Source organism: Genypterus blacodes, unplaced genomic scaffold, assembly GCF_046128005.1.
Source record: "Genypterus blacodes isolate CSIRO-AG114 ecotype Tasmania unplaced genomic scaffold, CSIRO-AGI_Gbla_v1 ptg000052l_1, whole genome shotgun sequence".
In the NCBI taxonomy this organism is placed as follows: Eukaryota; Metazoa; Chordata; class Actinopteri; order Ophidiiformes; family Ophidiidae; genus Genypterus; species Genypterus blacodes.
In genome coordinates, this window is record NW_027466864.1 from 1,275,356 (window position 1) to 1,298,645 (window position 23,290).

Below are 23,290 nucleotides of genomic sequence, written 5' to 3' on the forward strand. Positions count from 1 at the left end.
ACCACCACGACTGCACACACAGATACACACACTCTGCCTGGTACAGACGGCACAGTGAGCACAGAGCCAACGAGGGCCATCAGACTGAATTCATTATAAGATTATTCCTGTTTATCACATTTAAAATGGTGTGATTCGTGTGTCATCATCAACAACCAAATCAAAATAAAATAAAGGTGGCAAAACGTAGTGAAAATAGAAAATGATGCAACACCACCACCTTATTGGTCGCCTGTGCCAAAAGTGTGGGGCTGCCAGCCAAAATCAACAAAATGCCGCTATCACTGAACTATAATAGATAAAGGGGTGCAAAAGTTTGAAACCAATGGAATTAAAAAGCTGGAAGAGAACTTTTCCCAGACATTCTATTTCATGTTTGGTACATGGACATACAGTACAAACAAGGGAACCAGATATTTTATTGATGCTTAAAACTAAATAATTCAAATTTTCTCTTATGCTTGAATGAACCTTATGCAATCTCTTCACATACTCTCGCCTGTTGAATGCTTAAAGGGGTCAGTTACGTAAATACATACATGTACATGGGACTGATGTAATTGCCTGTGTTTTGCTGCCGCATCAATGAATCTGAGCCTGTTTTCTTTACCGTCATCCAGATGATACCTGCTTTAAAGTTGGGCTGGCAACCCAGATCAAAGTAATCTGGGTTGCCAGATCATCAAAGATCATCCCGGCCCTCATCCAGTCAACCCTGCATCAACAGTATCACTCTGGTATAATTGTATGACATCAACGTTCGATGACCTAGTATTATAGTCAAGTTCCAAGCTCCTCTTCCTTTAAACAGCAGGGGGTCAGAGAGAATTGCAATTATAGAACAGCGACTCCTGGGAATCAAACTACCACCTCACACTGTGGGACTCTGACATGCATCTGAGCTCTGTTCGGTTTATAAATTGTGTTGCACCGGCTCACTTCTCTGCATCCACAGTACACGGTAACATCAAAGCAATGCAAAGCTGTCTGCTGGACTGGCATTCTCTATATCCATCGGGCACAGGCAGAGCGGAGCAACAGCCTCGGATGCCCTAGCAACCGTCTTAGCAACAGAGGAAAAACACTGCATGAATAGCGACTAGATAGGGCACAATTAAATCTGCGTACAGTGAAGGCTTCCATTGCTCATCGTGAGATGCTGTCCTTCACTTTGACAACAGCGTTGAGTGTGCTGAGGTGATGAGAGGCTGTTACTGCACCACTGCATCACAAGGACACAATGTTAGTTTCTCTCACTGTGAATGAACAGCTTCACCTTGTATATCCATATGAAACATTTAAATATAATTATACACTCATATGATTGTAATTTACAAATGTACTATAATAATCCAAACTAAATACAAATGGATGGTAGACATGAGTTAAAATTTCCCCAAAATATGTGGGTCAGAGACCTTTTGTGATTAGGAGTAATATGATAAAATGACAAGACTTAAATGTAATCTTTAATGTTCCTTGTCTGCTTCACTCCACATAGTATCCATATGAATACTAATGACTGCTTCTTACATGGAAAAAATGTAAAATTGGAAGGCTTTAATGTTTTATTGAACAGACGTGACTGACGCGAACAGAAAGGGATTAAATGGGTCATTGCCAGAAATGATTTGATACAATTCTGTATCAGTGTGTTAGAGATACAGACCATCTTGCTCATACATCCAAGTTGCTCGGCTACCTGTCGATACCTACGTCAACAATATTGCCCCTTTCTCCCTTCTGCTTTAAGTGTATTTTGTTGGCTCCTATCTTATGCTTTCCGTTTGGTCTCCCATGCAGATTGTTTTGCTTCAGGGATCGCTGACTGCCTAGTGACAGGCTAAGTATTATCTAAGTCGCACACACAGAATTTTCAGCTCTCTTAGACACAAGAAGGAGCCAAACTGTCAGCATAACTGATCCATAATACTATGGTGAGGCAGCGGGAGAGAGGTAGTGGTGGCTGTGTGTGTGTGTGCGTGTGTGTGTGTGTGTGGGGTGGGGGGGGTTGCTCATTCAGAAAGTACATTAATTAGGAAAGTGAGTCTTGTTTGGCCAGAGAAAGGATAGAAGCTGTATGTGGGCGAGAGTAAAACCTCCACTCCCAAGCGTTATTTCCTTTATCCAGATGGTCTGCACAGAGTGGCTGACTCTTAATCCATCCTGTTCTCCTCTCTAATGTTTGCACATCTGGAATAATGTGAAGCCATTTGACATTTAGCCTAGGATGCAATGATGAGTTTATTATTGAGATGGGAACTTTTAATTCTGCAATGGCGTCATTTGACACACGCTAATGAATTTCTAATCCACAGACTATTGTACAGTTCTAATGAGAGCACGGCTTTAACCGAACATCCCTGCCCATCTGGTCCATTTATCAGCTGGAATAATTGGAAATGGAAAGATTAAATTTCCCTCTGTGTAACACAGCACTTGGTGGTTCATTATCATTCCACAGTCATTTGATTAAGACCAGTATTGCTTTTTAATTCACATTAGTTTTGAGAGCATCACTCTTAAACAATGGACACCATCATGATTGCGTGATTGGTCATTTCTGAGTAATACTACTTCCAGTAAGCACAGCACAGTAAGGGCAACACAGCATGACAAAACCCATACATGACTACTGTAGACTAATATTCAAAAATCAATTTTGTATGATTTAAAAAAAACATATATGAGACATGTTTCATTTATTTTCCAGTTCCACAATATATACATTGAGAAGCTTCCTATTTCCTGTGTTTATCTATATGTACACATGCCTCCCTTTGTTTCCATAGCTTCAGACTTATCACTGATTTGGATCTTCATGATTTTCTATTCTAATGAATCAATAGACCAATGATTACACACATTTGACCCCCACTGCCTTCCAATTGCTTATATTACAGCTCACACAATAAAATGGAGTTTTGTTTTTGTTTTTATATCGCAAAATGTGTGGCTGGAGGCTCTAAAAGCTGTTGAATAAAAAAGTGTTGCATATGAATCGTGGCGATGACAACATCAAAATCCGAACCTGATGAATCCAGATTTGAACCTCATCGCAAAGATTTTGATGTGCGCAACCATCTGATCACAACGTACTGACACAACACATTGCTCAACTTGTAAACAACAATAATTCCACAGCACACCTGCTTCCATTCTTAAAGAAAAACACGCACATGCTAAACTAAATGAACGTGATGAGCGGATTATCTCCTTCATAATGGTGGAAAATAAATTCTTGCCTGGATGTCTGATGGTGGTTCCTCCAGACTCGGGAAGATGCGCACGGATCGGTGAAGCACAAAGGGTCGTTCCTCTGCGTGACGGAGCTCCTGGATGTGGAGAAGCAGCAGGCTGCGCTCCGCTTGTTTTGGATGTCGGGAGGAGGAGAACAGGGAGCAGGAGGAGAACACACGTGATTGGACGAGAACCCGAGAGCTCTGACAACACACGCACGACACCACCGCCATCCCAAGTGTGTTACATAACGCTCAAGGCATTACTTAACCATGGACTGACTCTCCATGAGGACACGGATGGGGAAAGTGCAGAAGATTGCATATATTGCATATATGGACTGTGTGTTATGGAAGCGAAAATCAGGCGTGATGTGTTCAATTAACGTGGGAATTATTCAATTCCCGTGCATTATGTCTTCCATAACCACGATCCAGAGAGAGTAAGAACATTTAAATATATAAAATACCTTTTTATGACGTTTATATAAATTGTCAAAATGTTTTCCCAGGATGTAATTGTTCAAAACCTTTTTCCCAGCAGCGCTTATAAACCTGGAGGATCATATTGTATCTTCCTGCGGACTATATTCAATATTCATATTGACACCAGCTAAAATCATGCAACATGTGATGTCAAATAGAGTAAATGACTGTCGGCTCTCCATGGTGCTGAAATCAGCAGACTTATTATGCACTCTCCATCATTTATGTTTTATGATATTACAATTATATCAAAAACAAGCGAGTGATGATTTGCTAGATAATTATTGAAAAAAATATATAATTATAAAAATAAATATTGTTCTCCCTCCTAATTGTAATTGTAAAACAACAACATTGCAGCGTTTGCAAGAAGCTGCATCAGTGGGGGAGTCATCCGACTGATTGACAGTGTTTGCCCCCATAGATAACAGACATGTTGTCCTATATTCCAGTGTTTTCATCTGCCTCGTTGATATGAGGTGATCATGAGCTACACATGGAACAAATTGGATTCCTGAGAAAAACACACAGCATTCTGGGAGAAGCAAAATATCGTCGTGTTACAGACGAGGAGCAGACTTCGGACCACTGGCGTCATCTACTGGAGAAAAGTAGTTACTGTCTCATTGCGTGGCAGGTATAAACAGGGGGAGATGACCTCAATCGCACTGTGCTGTACTGCACTGTGGTGTAGACACTATATTTCCATTAAAGTTCAAACAAACCACTTAGTTACATTACAACATTTTTTAACACTTTGAGCATGTTTTTGGTAGCTTTATATAGGACTGAGACATTTAGTGTCAAGTCAAATGTATAGCCCAATAGGGAAAACGCAGGGAAATACACTTATGGTATGGTTTATGATTGCACATTTACAGGTAAATTGAAAATGATCCACATCGCTGAGAGCCCTAATGTTGCAGTATGGAAATAAGGACACAACAAAACATTCACTGGTGCCCACTTATTGATATGGTAATTACATATTCTATTCAAATTTGAACATGAATAAATCAAAGATTTTAATATCAACACTTAATCAAATCAACGCTGAATCAAATTAGTCAGTTGTGTGTTTTATATTACATTTGGTGTTCAAGTGTGATTTCTATTGCAGTGGAGTCAACAGCATACAGATGAAGCTTTTTGAGTTTATAAAATTAGCTTTATGGTTAAATGATATCAGTATACTCATTAATGCATTGTTTTTGTATTTTACACGCACTGAACATACAGTATAACATGCTGATGTCAATCTGCTGATATGTGTCTTTTCTACTTAGTTTCTAACATCTGTCCTCTCGTCTCTCTTCAGGTCCGTCTGACCTTAATGACCCTTGAATACTCAACAAGATGGTGATGAGCGACACAGAGCGCCAGAACTCGATCAAAGCTCAATAATGGTGTGTCTCCTCCCATGATATACATCAACCGCTGGCCCGTCCACGCCTGCCTGCTAGCATCCCTTTGGCCATTGGAGGCCAGATCAAAGAAGTTGTTGCTACAAATACCGCTGAGACGTACCATGTCCACACTAACCGCTGGGTCAATGCCCCCAACACCGAGGAGGCACCTTGCTCTGACCAGGGAGCAGCTTTCCTCAGTAGCTTTGTGTACTGTGTTGGTGGCCATGAGGGAGTGAGTTTCTCAGCAGTGTATGCACGTTTGACCTGATCCCCAGCACAAGGCACCAGGGTGCACCTATACACGAATCATAGCCTCTCATACCATCTACTCTATGGTATGAGAGGCTATGATGGACAGAGCTGAGAAAACAACCAGTGGACTCTGATCGTCCAAGCACCACCCATAGTGAGCACATGTATGTAGTAAGCAATGTAACTCTGTCAACTGTGCTGACATTCATAAAACCCATGAAGGCCTGAGACCCTCAGCTGTGACATTTGGTACCAGTGGTTTCACAAGCTGTACTATTAGACTGACATAGTGGCTTCCTACACTGCAATCACAATATCAATACTCCCATCATTACCAGAAATACTTAGATTTCAGAAGAAAGCTTGTATTCGAGCTCTCTTTGAGAAACAAAACAACAAAAATAATCTCTACTTCATACATTTTCTTTATTGAGTCTATTCTTCCACAGGTTGTATCAGTGGAGCAGCTCGTCAACTCCTCAGTGCGCCACAAATTTACTTGCATTTACTAATAAAGACCACTAGAGGTCACTAGAATCATTTGTAATACGTTCGGTTGGTACGGATGTCGAGGCTGAGTGGGGTCAGTTGTGTTCGCACCTCCACATGAGGTTTCAGCCTGCAGGTTATTCAGCCCTGCAGCTTCTGAAGAGGGATTTCTGTATTCTTCTACCCAAAAGAGCTGAATACAAATCCATCGCTATAATGTTATCTTTTGTTGTCTAGCCTATGTTTTATGCAATTTACAGTATATATATCAGTTAAATGCTTATTACATCATGGAAAAACCCACTATCCACGTGTTTGCTGGTGTGTGTTCCATTGCCCATTGCCCTTCCTCTCTACATAACATGTAATCAAATCAAATTGACTCTCCTTTAGGGGTTTCAGCATGTCAAAGACTTCCTAAGCTGATTATATATATTTACGCCTTTTCTGACAACTGTACTTTGTTCATGAACATGCTGTAATTCTAAACCCTGCAGTGGCAGGGGTCAAGGACACATCTGTAAACGTGATGGTTACAAATGTCTCCAATGTGTCCAAACTTGTGGCTTAAAGGAGGAGGAGGAGGACAGAATTAGTGGTAGTTTCATTAATTCACAACACAGTTTGAGTCACTAAACAAGAAAAACGAGATATCATGTAATTTATTAGGAACATTTCAGCACTACTTATATAACACAAACCTCCCCACATGGATTGCCGAGCTGTGTATCTTACAGCGGTCAGTTGGGTCTAGAGTGTGTGTGTCCGTGACATGAAATGGTGTGTGAAGCCCTGCACCGAGCGGCCATGTGGGCGTGTTTCTCTCGGCCCAACAGTCTCCGCTCTTGTGTGAAGTCCAGAGCGCAGCACGCATTTCTCCTGGTGAGACTCGGGGAGCGCAAAGTCTCCAGCAGCAGCAGCAGCAGCAGTGGCAACAGCAGCAGCAGCAGCAGCAGCACAACGACCCTGACGCGCACTGCAAGCCGGGAACAACTTCGCCGCATCTGGGGGGGATCAAGAGTTACATCACCCCGGTGACTCTCCAGCCATGGACGCATCCCGAGTCGTAACGTTGTATCTGGGCCTGCTCCTTGTTTTCCTTGGGAATATACCGTGTTTCCACTCAGCTGCTATCATCTCTCCCTCCGCGCCGAGGAGGAACAGAGGATCCAGGGTCCCGTCAGGGTCTCATCAGAGCGGACAAAGGTCAAGCAAAACTCTCAAAGACATCTTCGCGTCTTCTCATCCTGTTCCCAGTCATCACAGAGACGATCTAAAGGACGCGGTTGTGCCCCACGAGTACATGCTCTCTATTTACAGGACCTACTCGGCTGCTGAGAAACTCGGACTAAACGCGAGTTTTTTCCGCTCGTCTAAATCTGCCAACACCATAACAAGTTTTGTGGACAGAGGAACAGGTTGGTTTCACTTTGATGCCACTTCCATCAGCTTAAACTTGCACTTTATCTTTCATTACTTTGCTTTGGCACCGTTTTTATTCAACAATCTCACCTATAACTGTACTTTAAAATGTTTCCCCGCAGGATTTAAAATGATCGATTGGTACTTTTACGCACCGGATAAACGTTATTTTTTTACGCGCACAAACTATCCCAGAAGTCTTAAAGTAAAGCTGATCGATGTTGGAACCTGCAAGGATTACGTCCTTATACTTGAGCAGCGCGTCATCTTTGCCAAGTATGAAGTTATATTACACTTAAATTAACCCCTGGCTAACACGACAGTAAAACAGTAATTGAGGCGCTCTAAATGAAGGCTGTAAATCACTGTCAGCGCACTGCAACACACACTAGTCTGCTCCCAACTGCCGTGTCAATACACAGCAAACCTTCATCTCCAATGAGGATATTAAAACACTTTACGGTTGTTTAATTTTTACTACACAAGGTGAAATTGTGGATGATTTGGATCACTATCTGGCACGTATTTAAATACGTTTTCCCTCAGTGTGCTCACATAGTGCTGACAAAGGCAGATTGGGGGTGGGTGGGTGGGTGCTGGGGTGTCTGGGGGGGACAGACCGGGCCGGTGTGAGAAGCAGGTGTTTGGGTCAGTTTAACATGTGTAACCAAGTGATTTGTCTGGAGACTGCGAGGACAAACACACTCCGATAAACCCAAACACACACACACACATCTCTCTCTCTCTCTCTCTCTCTCTCTCTCTCTCTCTCTCTCTCTCTCTCTCTCTCTCTCTCTCTCTCTCACACACACACACACACACACACACACACATATATACACATACAGGGAGACATCAGCCGAGTTAATCTTTGCAAGAGAAATAAGAGCTATCTTTGTTGACATGATCTCCTCCTATCTTCATCTCCATCAGCCACCAACTCTCAAACTCTCAAACTGAAACCTCAACTAAAGAAAATATATACGTCTTATAAATGAAGTCAATCCAGCATTTGCTTGGTTAAATGTTACGATTCACCCCCTTTGAGTCAAAATCGTGATCTCCTCACTCTCTCAGAAAAGAACCAGTTTTATTATAATTTATTTTTTAGATTTGACACGGTTAAAAAAGAGAGCATATAACTCCTGACAGGCCTATAATTTCACTAAACAATACATTTAAAAGAGTGAATGTAAGCGTGAATGGCTCCTTCCGGTGGATATTTTGTTTTTGCAGCGTTGAGTTGATTTGATAGGAAAACGCTTCACTTTCTCCTGTGATTTTGATGTGATGTGTCGTTGCTGTGACCCCGAGCTGGACCTCCTTGGCATCGAACCGCTGATTGGAGTATTTGAACTCGGTGATCTAATTTAATGTTCATGTCATAACATATCAAACACTGTCCATTCTCCCTTAATGACCCTTTGCTCGGCCACGATGGCACGTCACCAAAAAATCGAAGCGAGGGGGGAAGAAAAGAGAGAGAGAGAGAGAGAGAGAGAGAGAGAGAGAGAGAGAGAGAGGGAGGAAAGAGAGAGGGACAGAGCGCGCCTCCTCCGTTGCGTAGTTTGCTGCGTAACCTCCCTTAGCGACCGCCACTTTAATTACGGAAAATTATTTTTCTTCACGTCCCCTTCTCAGCCCAGCGCCTCGTTTCTTTGGGGGATTCCTCCCAGCATCCCATACGCGTTGTATTGCATTAACCTGTAGAGTGAACCTCAGCTCAGACTATCCGCTGCCTCACATCGCCTCCATCAGGAATGGAATACACCGAGGAGGGGAGCAACTTTTGATGCGTAAAGTCACTTGTTTTTGCGTCTAAAGTCCATCAGAGAGATTATTTATCTGCATGTGGGTGTCGAGGTTTTGTAGGTTAATTTAATTTGCATTTAAAGAACAAAAGGGATGTTTGAGAGAGTCAGATCAGAAAGAAAAGATCAGAAAAGAAGGAGAGGATTCTGAAAATTACTTTGGCAGTTGGGTTGACTCATTAAAGCGCAGATGGTGCAGGCCTCTCTCTCTCTCTCTCTCTCTCTCTCTCTCTCTCTCTCTCTCTCTCTCTCTCTCTCTCTCTCTCTCTCTCTCTCTCTCTCGTTCCCCAATAGATGACAAAAACATGTTTTGTATTCGCTGAAATGCAACCAACAAGGTCAACCAAAAGTGCCCGGATGTTGTTATTTATAACCAAGCAATACAAAGTGTCCGGGTTGTGCTTTACTTTAATCATTCACCACCCAGAATGTAACTACACGTCATGGAAGAAAAGAAAAAAAATCACCATTTTGCAATTTAATGATTTTAATTTTTTTCACCGTCGTAATATCTGATGTAATTTCAACAGCGTGAGTCCAGACGCGTTTTTTTCAAAAGAATGTTATTATTGGCAAGATGAGATGAAATGTAAGAGGGGAAGTGCTTTAATGAGGAAGATGGGAATTGAGAACTGTTAATTATTTGGTGACCTTGTATTCGATTTGTTTGAGATCTTATTAAAAAAAAAAGAAAAAGAAAAGGAAAAAGCTAATTCAGACCATACGAGTAAAGTAAGCGAGAGGAGCACCAGGTTCCAATCTGCGTTTACTGGTTCACTCCGCAGGGTTCGGGTTGGGGGGGCTGGGTGGAGGGTGTGTGTGTGTGTGTGTGTGTGTCCATAAGAATAACTTTCACAAATTACACCGCAGGCCGAGTTGAATCGTGTCTTCGTTCTTTTTCGACGCGCGTTTAAGTCCTCAAACGTAACACGTGTCCACATCAACACGCCAGTGTAAGTGTGTACATCTGCATTACAATTTCAGTAACTGGGGAAAATATCTTCATTGCCTCTTCAGATTCATTCTTAATTCATTTGGCAACGATAAATATACATTTTATTTTGAAATATTACATTTCTGGATCTACACATCCGCGCTTGTGGCATTATTTTTAGAGGGAGATTCACTGAAATAAAACTGCCTCGAAAATTTGAGAATTTTAACTCGCACCGTTCTTCATTTTGTTGATATGAGACTAAATGAAAGAGTCGGTGTTCAGTCAGATTCATCCACAATCACACAGTTTACTATCAAACTTGAAAAACAGGTTCATATACGAGCTTCAATCCGGTGTGATCGAATATACAGTATAAATATATATAATCTTTATAAATCACAGACACGAGTCACTGATTCTGTTGTGTCTCAGGTTTGATAAAGTCTTTGGAGGCCTCCTTGGTCTGCAGTGGTGCTCCGAGTTGATTTACAGATTTAATACATTACAAGTGTTTCTCCTATTTGAGGCTGAAAATGAATAATGAATCTGTCACCAAGTAAACTATGAAAAAAAAGACTTTGAATAAAATGTTATTATTACTGCCAGAATTGAAACTGGACAACTGATCTGGTGGTTAATGCGCCATTTAGAAACGTTGCGTGAGTTTTTGAAACCTGCGGAGATAACAGCTTCCTCTGCGCGCAGTTATTCATCAAAGTGTCATTTAAAAATGCGTAGAAGTAGAAGAAGAGGAATTTGTGGGATCTGAAAATGAGGGGATATGGGGGATATGCCTTTATATAACACTACTGGCTTGATAAGCGAGTTGAACCAAGTAGATCATATGATGTTTGAAGACATTTTGGTTGATTTGACGAAATGAAATCGATGTGTGCAATAGAATTGAAGCGCAATGGCCGAGACGTTTTATATTCTGTGTTTAGGACTTATTAAAACTTATAACGTCAGCTGTTTAGTTGAGAGAGAGAGAGAGAGAGAGAGAGAGAGAGAGAGAGAGAGAGAGAGAGAGAGAGAGAGAAGGCCTCTGTGGGAGAATGCAGGCCCCCTCCCTCCCTCTCTCCCTCCCTCTCTCCCTCCATCCCTCTGAACACTGTACACGCTAAGTGAATCTGACTGCAATTATTTTCTTCTTTTATCCTTGCAGACGATCTTTTGCACTCTCCTCTGCGAAGACAAAAGTATCTGTTTGATGTCTCAACCCTTTCAGACAAAGAGGAGCTGGTCGGGGCGGAATTAAGGATATTTAGGAGAGCGCCCGGGGATTTGCAGACTTCCCCGCAGACGACTGGCCTCTACGACGTCCAGCTGTACCCCTGTCGGTCGGACAGACTGCTGGACTCCAGGTCGCTGGACCCTTTGGACGCCACCAAGTCCGGCTGGGAGGTTTTGGACGTGTGGGACATGTTCAAAAGCCTACAGCAGCAGCAGCAGCATCTCCTGCATCACCACAGCCGTCATCCCCACCAACAGCTGCAGCATCAGCTCTGCCTCCAGCTGAGGGTCACTCTCGGCAAGTCGGACACCGAGGTGGACCTGAGGCAGCTGGGGCTGGACAGGAGAAGCCGGTCCCAGCAGGACAAGGCCATCCTGGTGGTCTACACCCGCTCCAAGAAGAGGGAGAACCTGTTCAACGAGATGAAGGAGAAGATCAAGTCGAGGAGGTCCGTCGTCGAGGAGGAGGAGCCCGAGCCGGAGTCGGTGGTGGTGAAGGCGGCGAGGGAGGGCCGGCCGGCGCCGAGGGGAGTCCGAGGAGAGGGACCTCGGCGACGGCGGCGGACGGCGCTGAGCAACCGACACGGGAAGCGACACGGGAAGAAATCCAAGTCTAGATGCAGCAAAAAGGCGCTGCATGTGAACTTCAAAGAGCTCGGATGGGACGACTGGATCATCGCGCCTCTGGATTACGAGGCGTATCACTGCGAAGGGGTGTGCGACTTCCCCCTCCGGTCGCACCTGGAGCCCACCAACCACGCCATCATACAGACGCTCATGAACTCCATGGACCCCAACAGCACCCCGCCCAGCTGCTGCGTCCCCACCAAGCTCAGCCCCATCAGCATCCTCTACATAGACTCTGGCAACAACGTGGTGTACAAACAGTATGAGGACATGGTGGTGGAGCAGTGTGGGTGCAGGTAGCGGCGCTTATGCCTTTGATACACACACACCATCTAACGTCCAACTAAAACAGGAAGTGGGTCCCAGGTTGAAGATATAAAGATTGGCACGGGTCTGAGATGCCTTTACGCATGCGCGCCTTTGGTCTTTATTCAAAAGGGATGCAAACAGGAGAAACCTGCTATTTATTCCGCCAGTTCAGACTCATTAAAGTAACGATTTAACATTTAAGTGTTACACATTCCATTCCAGCCACAACAAGTTATTACTTAACAAACAGGCTTCTGTTTCCGTGCCCAGCGAGCGAGCGAGAGAGAGAGAGAGAGAGAGTGTGTGTGTGTGTGTGTGTGTGTGTGTGTGTGTGTGTGTGTGTGTGTGTGTGTGTGTGTGTGTGTGTGTGTGTGTGTGTGTGTGTGTGGGTAGCGCATCATCGCCTGTTTCTCTCTGACCGGTCACCAAGGTGATATCCCATTGAAACCATGGGTGCACCTGCTCGTGCGCAAAGCCAGCGGACTCTTTCGGGCACACAGACACACATACAGACACAGACACACTCACACTCACACACACATACTGCTCCGAGGAAAGGCGGTGGTGGCACAGTGCTGGTTTTGCCTGCATGAGATTGTCCCTGACTGGAGACCAGTCTGGAGGCGCAGGTGCGAGAAGCGCCTGTGCGCCTGCGCGGACAGGACGGACAGCGAACACGAAGGACACAGGACAAATCGTGCTTCTGTCCAAAGTGGACTGCCTGGGACACTGTTTTAAAAAAAGCACACATCACTGAGACGAAATTTGTTGCTCTAAGTCTGCATCTTTTTACGAAATGCACTTCCACGACTGTCCGCGCCGAGGACGCGCGGCCAGACAGAGTTTTGTCTTCTCTGATAAACTGACTGACAAAAAGAAAAGACCCGCAAACGAGACGATATTTAAATGCACATTAGCTTCGAATGCACTGCTGTTCATTATTTTGTAAATATTTGTACAGTCGAAAACTTTACAAAGTGCAACGAATGAAGAAATGAGAAAAGGCATTTCTTTGTAAATATACAAATGCACTCAAATCGGTATAATTTCTATTCTATAATTATTTTATTATTTGTGATGTACAGAGTTTCATGATAATCATATATTTCTTACATTGATAAGAGTAATTTAAGGTGTATTCAATATTTTTGCAGAGGGTGGAAATACCATTATTAATGTCTACCTCATAATTACACATTACAGTAGGATCTGAGTTTGAGGTGCATTCAGTTAGAGTGTAAAGAGCTTTTACAATGATATATAAAATCATTTATATACATATATTACTGGATAATATTCCACACCATTACTGTACAAATAAAATCCAATCCAAAACAGTCCACCTTCATTTCTCTGCATGGACGTCTGAAACTCATTTTATGTCAAATGCTTGTAAAAATCAAAAAAGTCAACATTTTGCTTCTGGATTAATGATAAAAAGTGGAATAATCTGAATTTTTTATAAAGTTTTAGTCTTTTTTGTAATCAGACAGCCTTAAAAAGCTTTCATTCTCAACCCTGCAACCATACTTAAATACAGTTACAATGTCTTAACTCACCCATTAACTGAAAAAAACCCCCTGGTCATTTAAGTTTGAAGTTTTCTCTACCAACTGTTAGAATTAACTGATATTGAATGACATTTTTAGTTCTAATTTTGTAAGATGGAGACTTTCTAAGCCTTAATTAAACAACAAGATCAGTTAATTCCCTGACAAATACGATGGTGTACCTTTAAGAAGTGTGCAGATACGTTTGCCTTCAGGTATTCTAACCCGTTCCCTTTGTAAACATCATCTTGCCTCATGGTGTAGACAACAAATGTCATTACTGAGTGACTTGCCGGCACAGAACTTCTCCACACAAATCATATAAACATATGGTGACCATCCAAGTGGAAGAAAATACACCGCCTGTCACTGATATGCGGCACTCAGTGTATGAACCCCAGCTATTTCCCAATGAATTAGCCAGCCTGGGTCAAGTTTACTTAACACTTTAATGTTTCCCAATCTGTGGATGAAAAAGTTTGAAAGAAGGGATTGCTTCCATATAGGCTATCGACCTTGGCCTGGAAACAATTAGGAAATTGCTTTGAAATGTTATATGCTATCCAGGCTCTTGTACAGTATCATGTCACTCCCCACATGTTTGCAGGGGGAAACAGAGGATGCTAAGTGCACTCTTTAGCAGTCACTGCAAATGACTGACACAACAACCATTCCCCTGAGTATAACCAAATGGCCCTTCAGGCGAGGTCTGGAACACCATCACCGGGATGCTACGAGCTCCGAGCAGCCACGCTATCCAATCCTGCTCACAAGTGCACTTTGGGGGATACTGAGTGGCTCCAGTGGGGGTGACTAGGAGTTTGCACTGCGCTGATATCTTATAATGTTGCGTGATTAAGCCAAGATATGGAATTCAACTTGTATTTTTTCTTAAATTTACATTTATTTGACAAGTTCCTCAGTCTGTTGGGCACTGGCCTGATAGGACAGCCTGCAAGGGAACGGTTAACCGGTGATGAAAGGGAAAGGAATGCTTTGTTTACTCGCCTTCACTCTTAAGTTAAATGTTCCTATAAAGTTCTTCATTGTCTCTCCACGCTCCGAGAGGCGAAGAGAGTCGTGTTTATTTGAAACTTCTTCCCTAATATATTAGTTTAAGCAAACTGAAATTGGCAAAGGGACGGATCCTTTTCATCAGAAATGTGGAGAATGTATAACACAAATAGTCTTGACACCCCACATCTGTGTGTGGAGGCTCCTCTTGGAGATCTGTAACACATTGGGTAGGCTGCATAAGTGGAGATCTACAAGGTGAAAACCTGGGAGTCTCTCCAAGATTTAGAAAACGTCTTGGCTCACATGGAGACATAAACGTTCCTTGTGCTTAACTTCTCCGTTATCTGTGACGTCCTGGTCAGCGACAGGAAAGGCATTAATCACACTGATCTCTCAGACAGCCAGGACCTTTGAGAAAGCTAAATTTGTTAAATAGGTATTAAGGAGCATTAGAAAATTTATCGTAAGGAATTAGATCTTGTGCTTTGATCTGTGGACTAAAGGAAGAGAACAGAAAGGCTTGGGTGCTGCTCAGGCTTGACATCGCCCAAGAATTTATTCATTGTGATATCTGTGTCTGTTTCCCCCCTCCTGAGTTTTTTGTTTCTTGCCTCCAGAGAGTTTCCTCATTCCCCGTTTTCTTCCAGTTCCCACCATTATAGCTTTCAGATACTGTCGTTCCCCCGATAATAAAGCTTGACACCTTTCTCCATCCAACATCACAGGCCAACGTAATTAGGTGCTAAGCAGATTCAGAGCGGAAACATACACCCGTATCACGCACGCTTACAAGCCTACAGTACGTGTGTGTGTGTGTGTTCACAACACAAAAACACAGCAGAAGGGCAGCGGAATACACAGATGGACAGATGAGTGGTGCAGAGGAGCAGCAGATGCCTGGAGTGACCCCGACTGCCGCCTCTCATTGAACCACCGGCTCCAACACAAAAGCAGGGGCGGACCCAAACATTAAATACACTTGCTTGTGCCTTAATGCCAGAGGTCACATTTTCTTCCTCCACATATCCTTTTTTAAAAAAAACTCATCTTGGAAAAACAAAAACATCAACGCTTGGTCACTTCAAAGAGAAACTGTTTTCTTTCGAAAAAAGTGAAATAACTTGTTCTGAATCGGTCTAAAACTCACTTTATGAGCGGATTGGTTGCACTTGGCAGCTGCTGTTGAAGCAGAGACAGATAATAAACCTGACAGAGGAGCGTTAGTGTAACAAAAGACCAGGGAGTTTCCTCTAACGGGGCATCTGCCTTTTTCTTCTCCACTGACTCTTCTTCTGTGGTCCTAAAACCCCCCATCCGACCCCCCCCTCCCTCTCCCACCCCCGACAGGCCATACGGTAACAGGAAGACAGCAGACACCTCCACTTCACCGTAGATAACCTGCTAATTGCATTAAACCCGCTCCCAAGTGGGCTGTTGAAATGTGAGAATGGAACCATCAGCGGTGCCCGTTTATTAAAGATATCACTCGCCATGTGATGCGGCTGGAGTTATTTATTGTTTGTATCTTGGGAATTCCCAGGGAGTAATCACAAAATGTGTAAGAAATGCAAAAAAAACAAGAACAAGAACAAGAACAAGATGCAGGGAAGTGAATAGATGTGCTGAGAATACCTGTGCCGTTTCTCTCTGTTTATTTTCTAAAGGAATGTCTGAAGGTGCCCTTTCACCCCTCCTCATCCATTTACTGGCCCTGGTCTATGTTACAGATGGTGACCCGGGTCCCAACCATCCCGGATTCGCAAGTACACCTTGTGATTCCCCCATGCAAATCTCCACACATGAGGGGGGAAGATTGTCCTTTTTGTATCCTTGTAGTCCATCTTTTCTGTGCAAGGCCATATGCCCGAGTGTCTCTGTGTGTTTGTGCCAGAGTCTGAATGAGCCTGAGTCCAAAGTAAATTTACTCAGTTAACTCTGACAATGCGTATGTTTGGGAGCAAGGCAGGGACATGACCTCCCTGCCAATTCACATCCGCGCTGTGCTTGAGGAAGAGGACAGGGAGGGTAGTTGACCGATAGCGGCTGGACAATGGCATTCACTGGTCTCATTCAAACGGAGGAGGAAATAGATATATCATTCAGGCTTCAAGCGGTGATGCAAATCCATCAGATTTAGGAATTACATTTTAAGATTTTAAAATAAAAGTAAAAATAAGACCTTTAACTTTCAGGTAAAATGTTTGTACCTTGTTTTCGGATCAGGAAAAACAAAATGATGGATGAAGAACATGATGAATGCACAAGATAACTGGAAAGGAAAAGGACAAATATGAGGAAAGGAATACAACATTATTAGACATGTTAAATACAAAATCAGATGAAGTAAAAACTGAAAGTCCCCTGTAAGTCCAGTACTTGAGTCAATGTACTTAATTACTTTAATTGGTGAGGAAATTGGTGTGTTTTCTGAGTAAACAAAATCATTCTACTTCTCCCAAACTGTTGTCCAGCAACGTCCCCCCCCTGAACACAAGACATATCCTAGTTTGAAGAGGGAGCAGGGTGGCAAACAGAGCTGTGGGTTTTGTATTGTAAAATGAGACTTGAAGGCAAACAAACATGGGTCAGGGGCAATGAGGCAGCAAGACAAGGATCTGACTTTGGAAGGGGGATGATGGTGGGGTAGTGGGGGGGCGACAGGAAGACTTGATGGACAACTCCACAACTCAGCAGAGGCAGAGCTTTCACTTAAAAATGGTGCCTGGCCTATCTCAAAAGGTCAGAGCCCAGAACACTAACACACTACATTAATCATGAGAGGCTGCGGCTTACCTGTCTAGCGTTTCAGCCATGCCGTACAGTTAACCTCAATTATGCTTGATTAGGAGGTGTGGAAGACGCACAAGGCCCCGGCAAAAGATCAGGCATCAATAATGCAATCTCAGATTAGATGAGCCTGTCTATCACTGGACAGAATGGACAAGGGTAGAAGAACTTGACTTGCGTGAAATGATTATTAACAGAATGGAAAAGTACTGCAAAAAGTATTATATAATGAACTCAGGTAACATAAAACTGCTCATTGTGAAGAATAATCTCAGTAACGTTTATGAAATTACCTGATATGCAGAAACTAAGATCAGCAATCTCACGCAGAAGCAGAAAGTAGAATGCAAAATAGAATTCCTCCAAATTACACTAAAGCACAGTACAGTTCATTGCTTTAGTACAGTATTTACTTTGCACCTGTGGTCCTGGGTTGGACACAGGTAGAGATTGAAGTGTCTGGATTATCATTTATATAACTCATACACTATGCATAAACACAGATATATGCATGTGGACACACACACACGCACACACACACACGGACACACACACACACACACACACACACACACACAGACACACACGCACACACACACACACACACACACACACACACACACACACACACACACACACACCAAAGCATTGCTTGGTTACCAAAGAGAGTAAAGGCTTCATGCTGTCCCAGCCCTCTTCTTGGTAATTGCCCCATTATGTGTTGGTGGTGGATGGAACCATTACAGATGTTTTATGATGGGGGCCATTTTCATTTTGTCTTGCCGATGAGGGACAGATTTATGGCACAGCTCACTCTTCCATTCAGGGGTAAAAGCCCCCAATGCCCACACATGTATACACACACATGCTGTACATGCACAGCCCCTCAAATGCTGCATTATCTTCTTCTCACATGTCAGCGTCGTACATCTCCTCGCCTTCACCTGTTCGCCTCCCAGGTCACTGTGGAAACGCCCTCAGCCGTAACCGAGGATGTTGGCAGCAGCCGACGAAATGAATAAATGTTTGATGGCACCGTGGAGAACAAGGCACACGTCCAGGACTAGTGGTCAGCCTATCCCAACCCCTGGGGGAGGAGGGAGGTGGCTGGGGGAAGACCTCCTCGAAGAGCCCCTGGTCTGTCATGGAGGCAGCAGGCCCGGAGTGAAACCAAGTCTGACACTTTCTCACCAAAAGTTATCCTACTGAAAGTAATCATCATAAAGCGCAGAGTAAACACCAGTTAGCTTTTCAGAAATAATCTGTTTTAGCTCGCTGTGAAGTGTTTGAAGTGCTGAACGCTCTTTGGCTGTGTGGTTTCTTTCCAGAGGCTGTTTTGGTGTGGTCGCTCCGAGTTCCCATTGGAAATCGAATCTTTAGTTCAGCTACTTTAATGCCAAGAAAAATATTGGTCATAAATTGGTGCCTGAATAGACCGTCTAATTACAGGGCCGCGTACTGAAAATTTCCTCTGCAACTCACAGCTACAGTTATTAAGGTTAACAATAGGGCCGCTGGGCTAGAGATTGCAAAGCTTCAAAGAGCTTCAACTTATTTTACGAGTCGTTTAACTCGCACACGAAGACGTCCTGAAACGGGAGTAGGCGGCTCTGTCTGCGTCTGCAATACTTTTCCTCTTCGAGCGCAAACTTGTGGAGAGTTGTCAGGTACAAGTCGTCTAACAAACAAGGTCAGCGAGGGAACGTCTATTATTAATCATTTACCAGAGGAACACAAAGAGAGTTGGAGAGACTAGATAGCCCCGAGGACCCAGAAACAGCGTCTCATCATGTTACAGACTCCAACCCCTGTGATGTTTCCGACACCTCGGCCCGACCGAGCGTACCCGTCCCACCGTTGACCGATTTAGCCGCCGTGACAGATGCTTTTGGTTTCTCGTTCCAGATTTTGTCATCGTTTCACTTTGCTGTGGCTCCAAACAGGCTTTTTCTGCCGCAGCCCTTTACAAAGCGCCACAGGAAATCCAACCTGGCTTCCAAATTTGGCGCATTGATGTGGATTTCAGTGAGTGATGTATGGCTGACCATGTCCGAGGTTAGTTTCTGTCAATTCTCCCGAATCCTGCTCTTTATTCACTGCAACATAAATTCTCCCTCTCTGGCATGAGGAATGGAGTGAGGTTTGTTTGACCAGATGTAACTTTATCAGAGACTCGCTTTCCCTCGGCTATTCTAGTGTCTCTCACATCTCTTAGCTTAGGCACAAAAAAAAGTGAGCTCTCACACAATATTTTGTTTGCCGTTGTCTGACCTCTTTGTGAACTGCGGTAAAGTGAAAGGCACTTTCAGCCGGGGGGGAATCGGATGGCAGTAACCATATGCCTTTCAACTGATACAAAGGTGGAAAAGGGGGGGTGGAGGAGGCCTGGGTGTGTGGAGAGGGGGTGCAGTTGCATGCTAGGGTGAAAAGGAAAGTGCCGTGCTGCATCTTTTTGTGTTGGTAAAGTGGTGGCGGTTTAGGGTCGGGTTGTTGTTTTTTTTGGGGGGGGGAGTGGGTGTTTGGAGCGTGTGTGTGTGGTGCTGAACTCAAGACGATGTCCGGCTGACTGACTGTTGAGATGGAGCCCTCTTATGGATGAGTGCAATGGGTAAACAGCATTCCTTTCTCTCTGTCTGACCCTCCGTCCCTCACTATTTATCTCCTTTTCTCTTCTTGCTCATATTCTGTCTATACAAAGACAATCCCATGTTGCAAGTTTTTTATTTTTACAGCACCACTAGACCTATCGGGTGTAACTGACATTAAATTATATGTCAGTAGAATAAAATGTGTCCATAACTCATTAAGGTTTTTAATGAGCGTGCACATTTTCTGCCTCACGCCCAACATTACTGTGCCCGTTTCGTCAGTCAGCTGGTCAGTCAGAGACCACAGGAAAATGTGTTTTTGTGCACGGCAAAGTTTAGAAAAATAGAAAGAAGGAAATTACCTTTTTGTTAAAGGGGAGGCCAGAGTGAATTTGGCAGCTTATTAATGTGAGGCAAAGGATTTAAGGTATTAAAGGTCGAGAGGTCACCACCGCTTCTATTTGGAGTAATGTTCAAATTTGCTCAATAATCAGTTCCTAATGTAGCTATATAAACACTTTAGTGGAGTTAAGCTTAGCAATTATCAATATTTTGTAGATCCTTAACAAGTTATGAAGTCATTAGTTAAGCGTTCCACCATAATAATTGATCAAATCTGCAGCCAAAAGTAAGTTATGCTGGATGATATACAGTATATATATACAGCATATTTCCCATGTTACCTTGCTCCACCCTCATGTAATTACCTTAATCAGGTGTGTTTAGCCAATCAAGATCGGGGAGCCACCAACTCCTGAACAAGTGAACACACCTGCTTTAGATAATGGAGCGCGGTCAGCGCAGGGATAGACGCTCCCATTTGCAAAATCGAAACAGGATCATGACAACCAGGAAACATGAAGGTAACAGTGAATTTGTTGATCCCTGTTGGGAAAGTCTCTTAATTTCAGGAAGGTCAAAGGTGTATACACACACACACACACACACACACACACACACACACACACACACACACTACCCCTTCCTTGGTGATCACATGTTGTTCATATTTAGCTGCAGAAATCAGTCCAAACCTATCGACGAGTTTAAATCTATATTACATTTTGGAATATAAAAAAGATTTCTGTGATATGCAACCAACATGCAAACGCCTTATCGTCTCCTATCATTGACACGCACACACTCCTCTTAAAATGATTTGCTGCCTTATTACTGCACAGTCAGTAATCTCTTTGTACGGCTACAGTAGATATAAGGGAGCCGACATGTTTAGTAGGAGAGGAGGACAGACAGGAAGAAGGTTTGTTACAGAAGCAACATTAATCTATTCCTCTCGGCACTCTTTGAAGAGCAGCGGCAGCTATGACAGGCTAAATGTTTCCAGAGATGTCACATTTCCACAAAATCTAAAAAGGCTCTTGCGAGCACTCATCCTTTCATGTTTGATTGTGTGTTGGAGATCCTATGATAAACAGACTAGGGTGGTGGTTGGAGGGGCTAGGGGGTCGGGTGGAGGGGGTTTAGAGGAGGGCCGGGATGGGAACCTACTCCGCTGCCTGGTCTGCTTTGCCACCGGATCCAGATGCTTTTGCAAATTACCTCTTTGTCTACTTCAGAGGGGTTTTGAAACGCAAGTCAGAATTAAGATCCGGGGCTTCTCCTCAGACTTCTAGGATTGCAGGGTTATTGCACTGAATCTGATTAATCTGGGGCAAACTATTCCATCCACCCCTGTCACTTCTCCACTTATTGGCCCTAAAAATGCATATCCACCCCCAGACAGACACTGAACAGATGCTGCAGAGTTGCTGTGAACCATTAGCAGTACGAGATGTAGCTCATCGCCGCCGCGCAGAACTGGGCAGAGCAGGTACATTTAACACCACAGTGTACTTTGGAAGCAAAATGAACGCTTCCTGTGAGATTTGGGAATGACAAGGAGGAAAAAAATGGTTAAGTCTGCTTGGTCATCCCGCTGAAATATGTTGGTTGCATACACACATTCTCTCTCTCCCTCCATCTCTCTCTCCTCCTCATTCCTCCAAGGCTTTGTGTCCCTGTTTGTCGGTCCGTTTAAGTGTTTTGTGTCTCAACACTCTGTTAGAGAGCAATAAAATTCTTGCGGACAAAACAGAGCACTTCCAGCTGAACTCCGGAGAAGAGGCAGTAAAGGGAATGTAAACTGAAGCGAGAAACAAAAAACGGAAAGGAGGAAAAATTATGCTCTCTTAAAAATAAAATAATAAAAATACCAGAACAGTAGTGAAACATCTTTTCAGCATTTTTTAATAAAGCCCCTTAACAAGCATGCATTGATGGATACAGTTTCATGACACAGTGCCATGTTCATGTCTATAAATTGCAGCAGTTAGCCAAAGGGGGACAGCAGGGTTCAATGTCTCTCCCTGTATGGTATAATCAATACTTTGCAAATGAAAAATCCAGATGTGATATGAACTGTGGAAAAAGTTTTTTTTTTGTGACAAATACATTTGAGATGGAACATTGCAGCTGCTGTTGTTCCTATCTTGTCTTTTCCTGTTCGCAAAGTAAAAACCTTAGAGTTCCCTTGGAGCTCTACACGAAACCTTAACCTTGGGGGGACAGCAGGCAGCCTCCCATTACATTTACCTTACGCAGGAACAGCAGTCTTGCATGCATGCACGGAGGAAAAACACACAGATGCAAAGCATTTGCACCCCTAATCCTCCACTGCTGGGGAAGTTGGTGGCAGTCTCCTCACGGTCTGAGGATGGTGCGGTCACAGCTCTCCTGGTGGGTTTGGTATGAGCCATTAGGACGTGAGGAGGAGGAGGAGGAGGAGGAGAAGGGGGTGGTGGTGGAGAGGGAGGGCATTCCTGATTTCCAGCCAGGCTGATCAGCAAAGCCCACTCCTCATCTGTCCCTGTATGAGGCCAGCAGGGTGTCCTATGACTGGCATGTCTTGTTAGCACGGGGAGGAGGGGGTGAGTGATGGTTGAAAATGAGAAAATGAGAGCTGGAAAGCAGAGTTAGATCACTCTTAAAGCTACAGCCTGCTTCAAATGCATTGTTTCAATACATTTAGCGAGGCAAAATTGCGGAAAAACCATAATTCATCAGTGAAACCCACGCGAGAGCTGCTGTTTCCTCCACTGCTCAGCAATCCAGGGCATGAAAGGACTTTCTTCCGG

The 23,290-nt window shown here is 43.7% G+C and overlaps 1 protein-coding gene across 1 annotated transcript; it reads left to right on the forward strand.

Annotated features, from left to right (window-relative positions):
- The first annotated feature begins 6,769 nt into the window (after positions 1–6,769).
- Positions 6,770–13,699, forward strand: gdf6a (growth differentiation factor 6a). The gene is made up of 2 exons (XM_076150236.1): positions 6,770–7,293; positions 11,211–13,699. The coding sequence occupies exons 1-2, from the start codon at positions 6,924–6,926 to the stop codon at positions 12,203–12,205; spliced, it is 1,365 nt and encodes a 454-aa protein (XP_076006351.1). The 5' UTR covers positions 6,770–6,923; the 3' UTR covers positions 12,206–13,699.
- The last annotated feature ends 9,591 nt before the right edge of the window (positions 13,700–23,290 follow it).

Excerpts from the sequence above, each read along its gene's own strand:
- gdf6a (XM_076150236.1), top strand. The coding sequence starts at position 6,924 with ATGGACGCATCCCGAGTCGTAACGTTGTATCTGGGCCTGCTCCTTGTT. Across the intron at positions 7,294-11,210 it reads TTTTGTGGACAGAGGAACAG|ACGATCTTTTGCACTCTCCT; the intron begins GTTGGTTTCACT and ends TTATCCTTGCAG.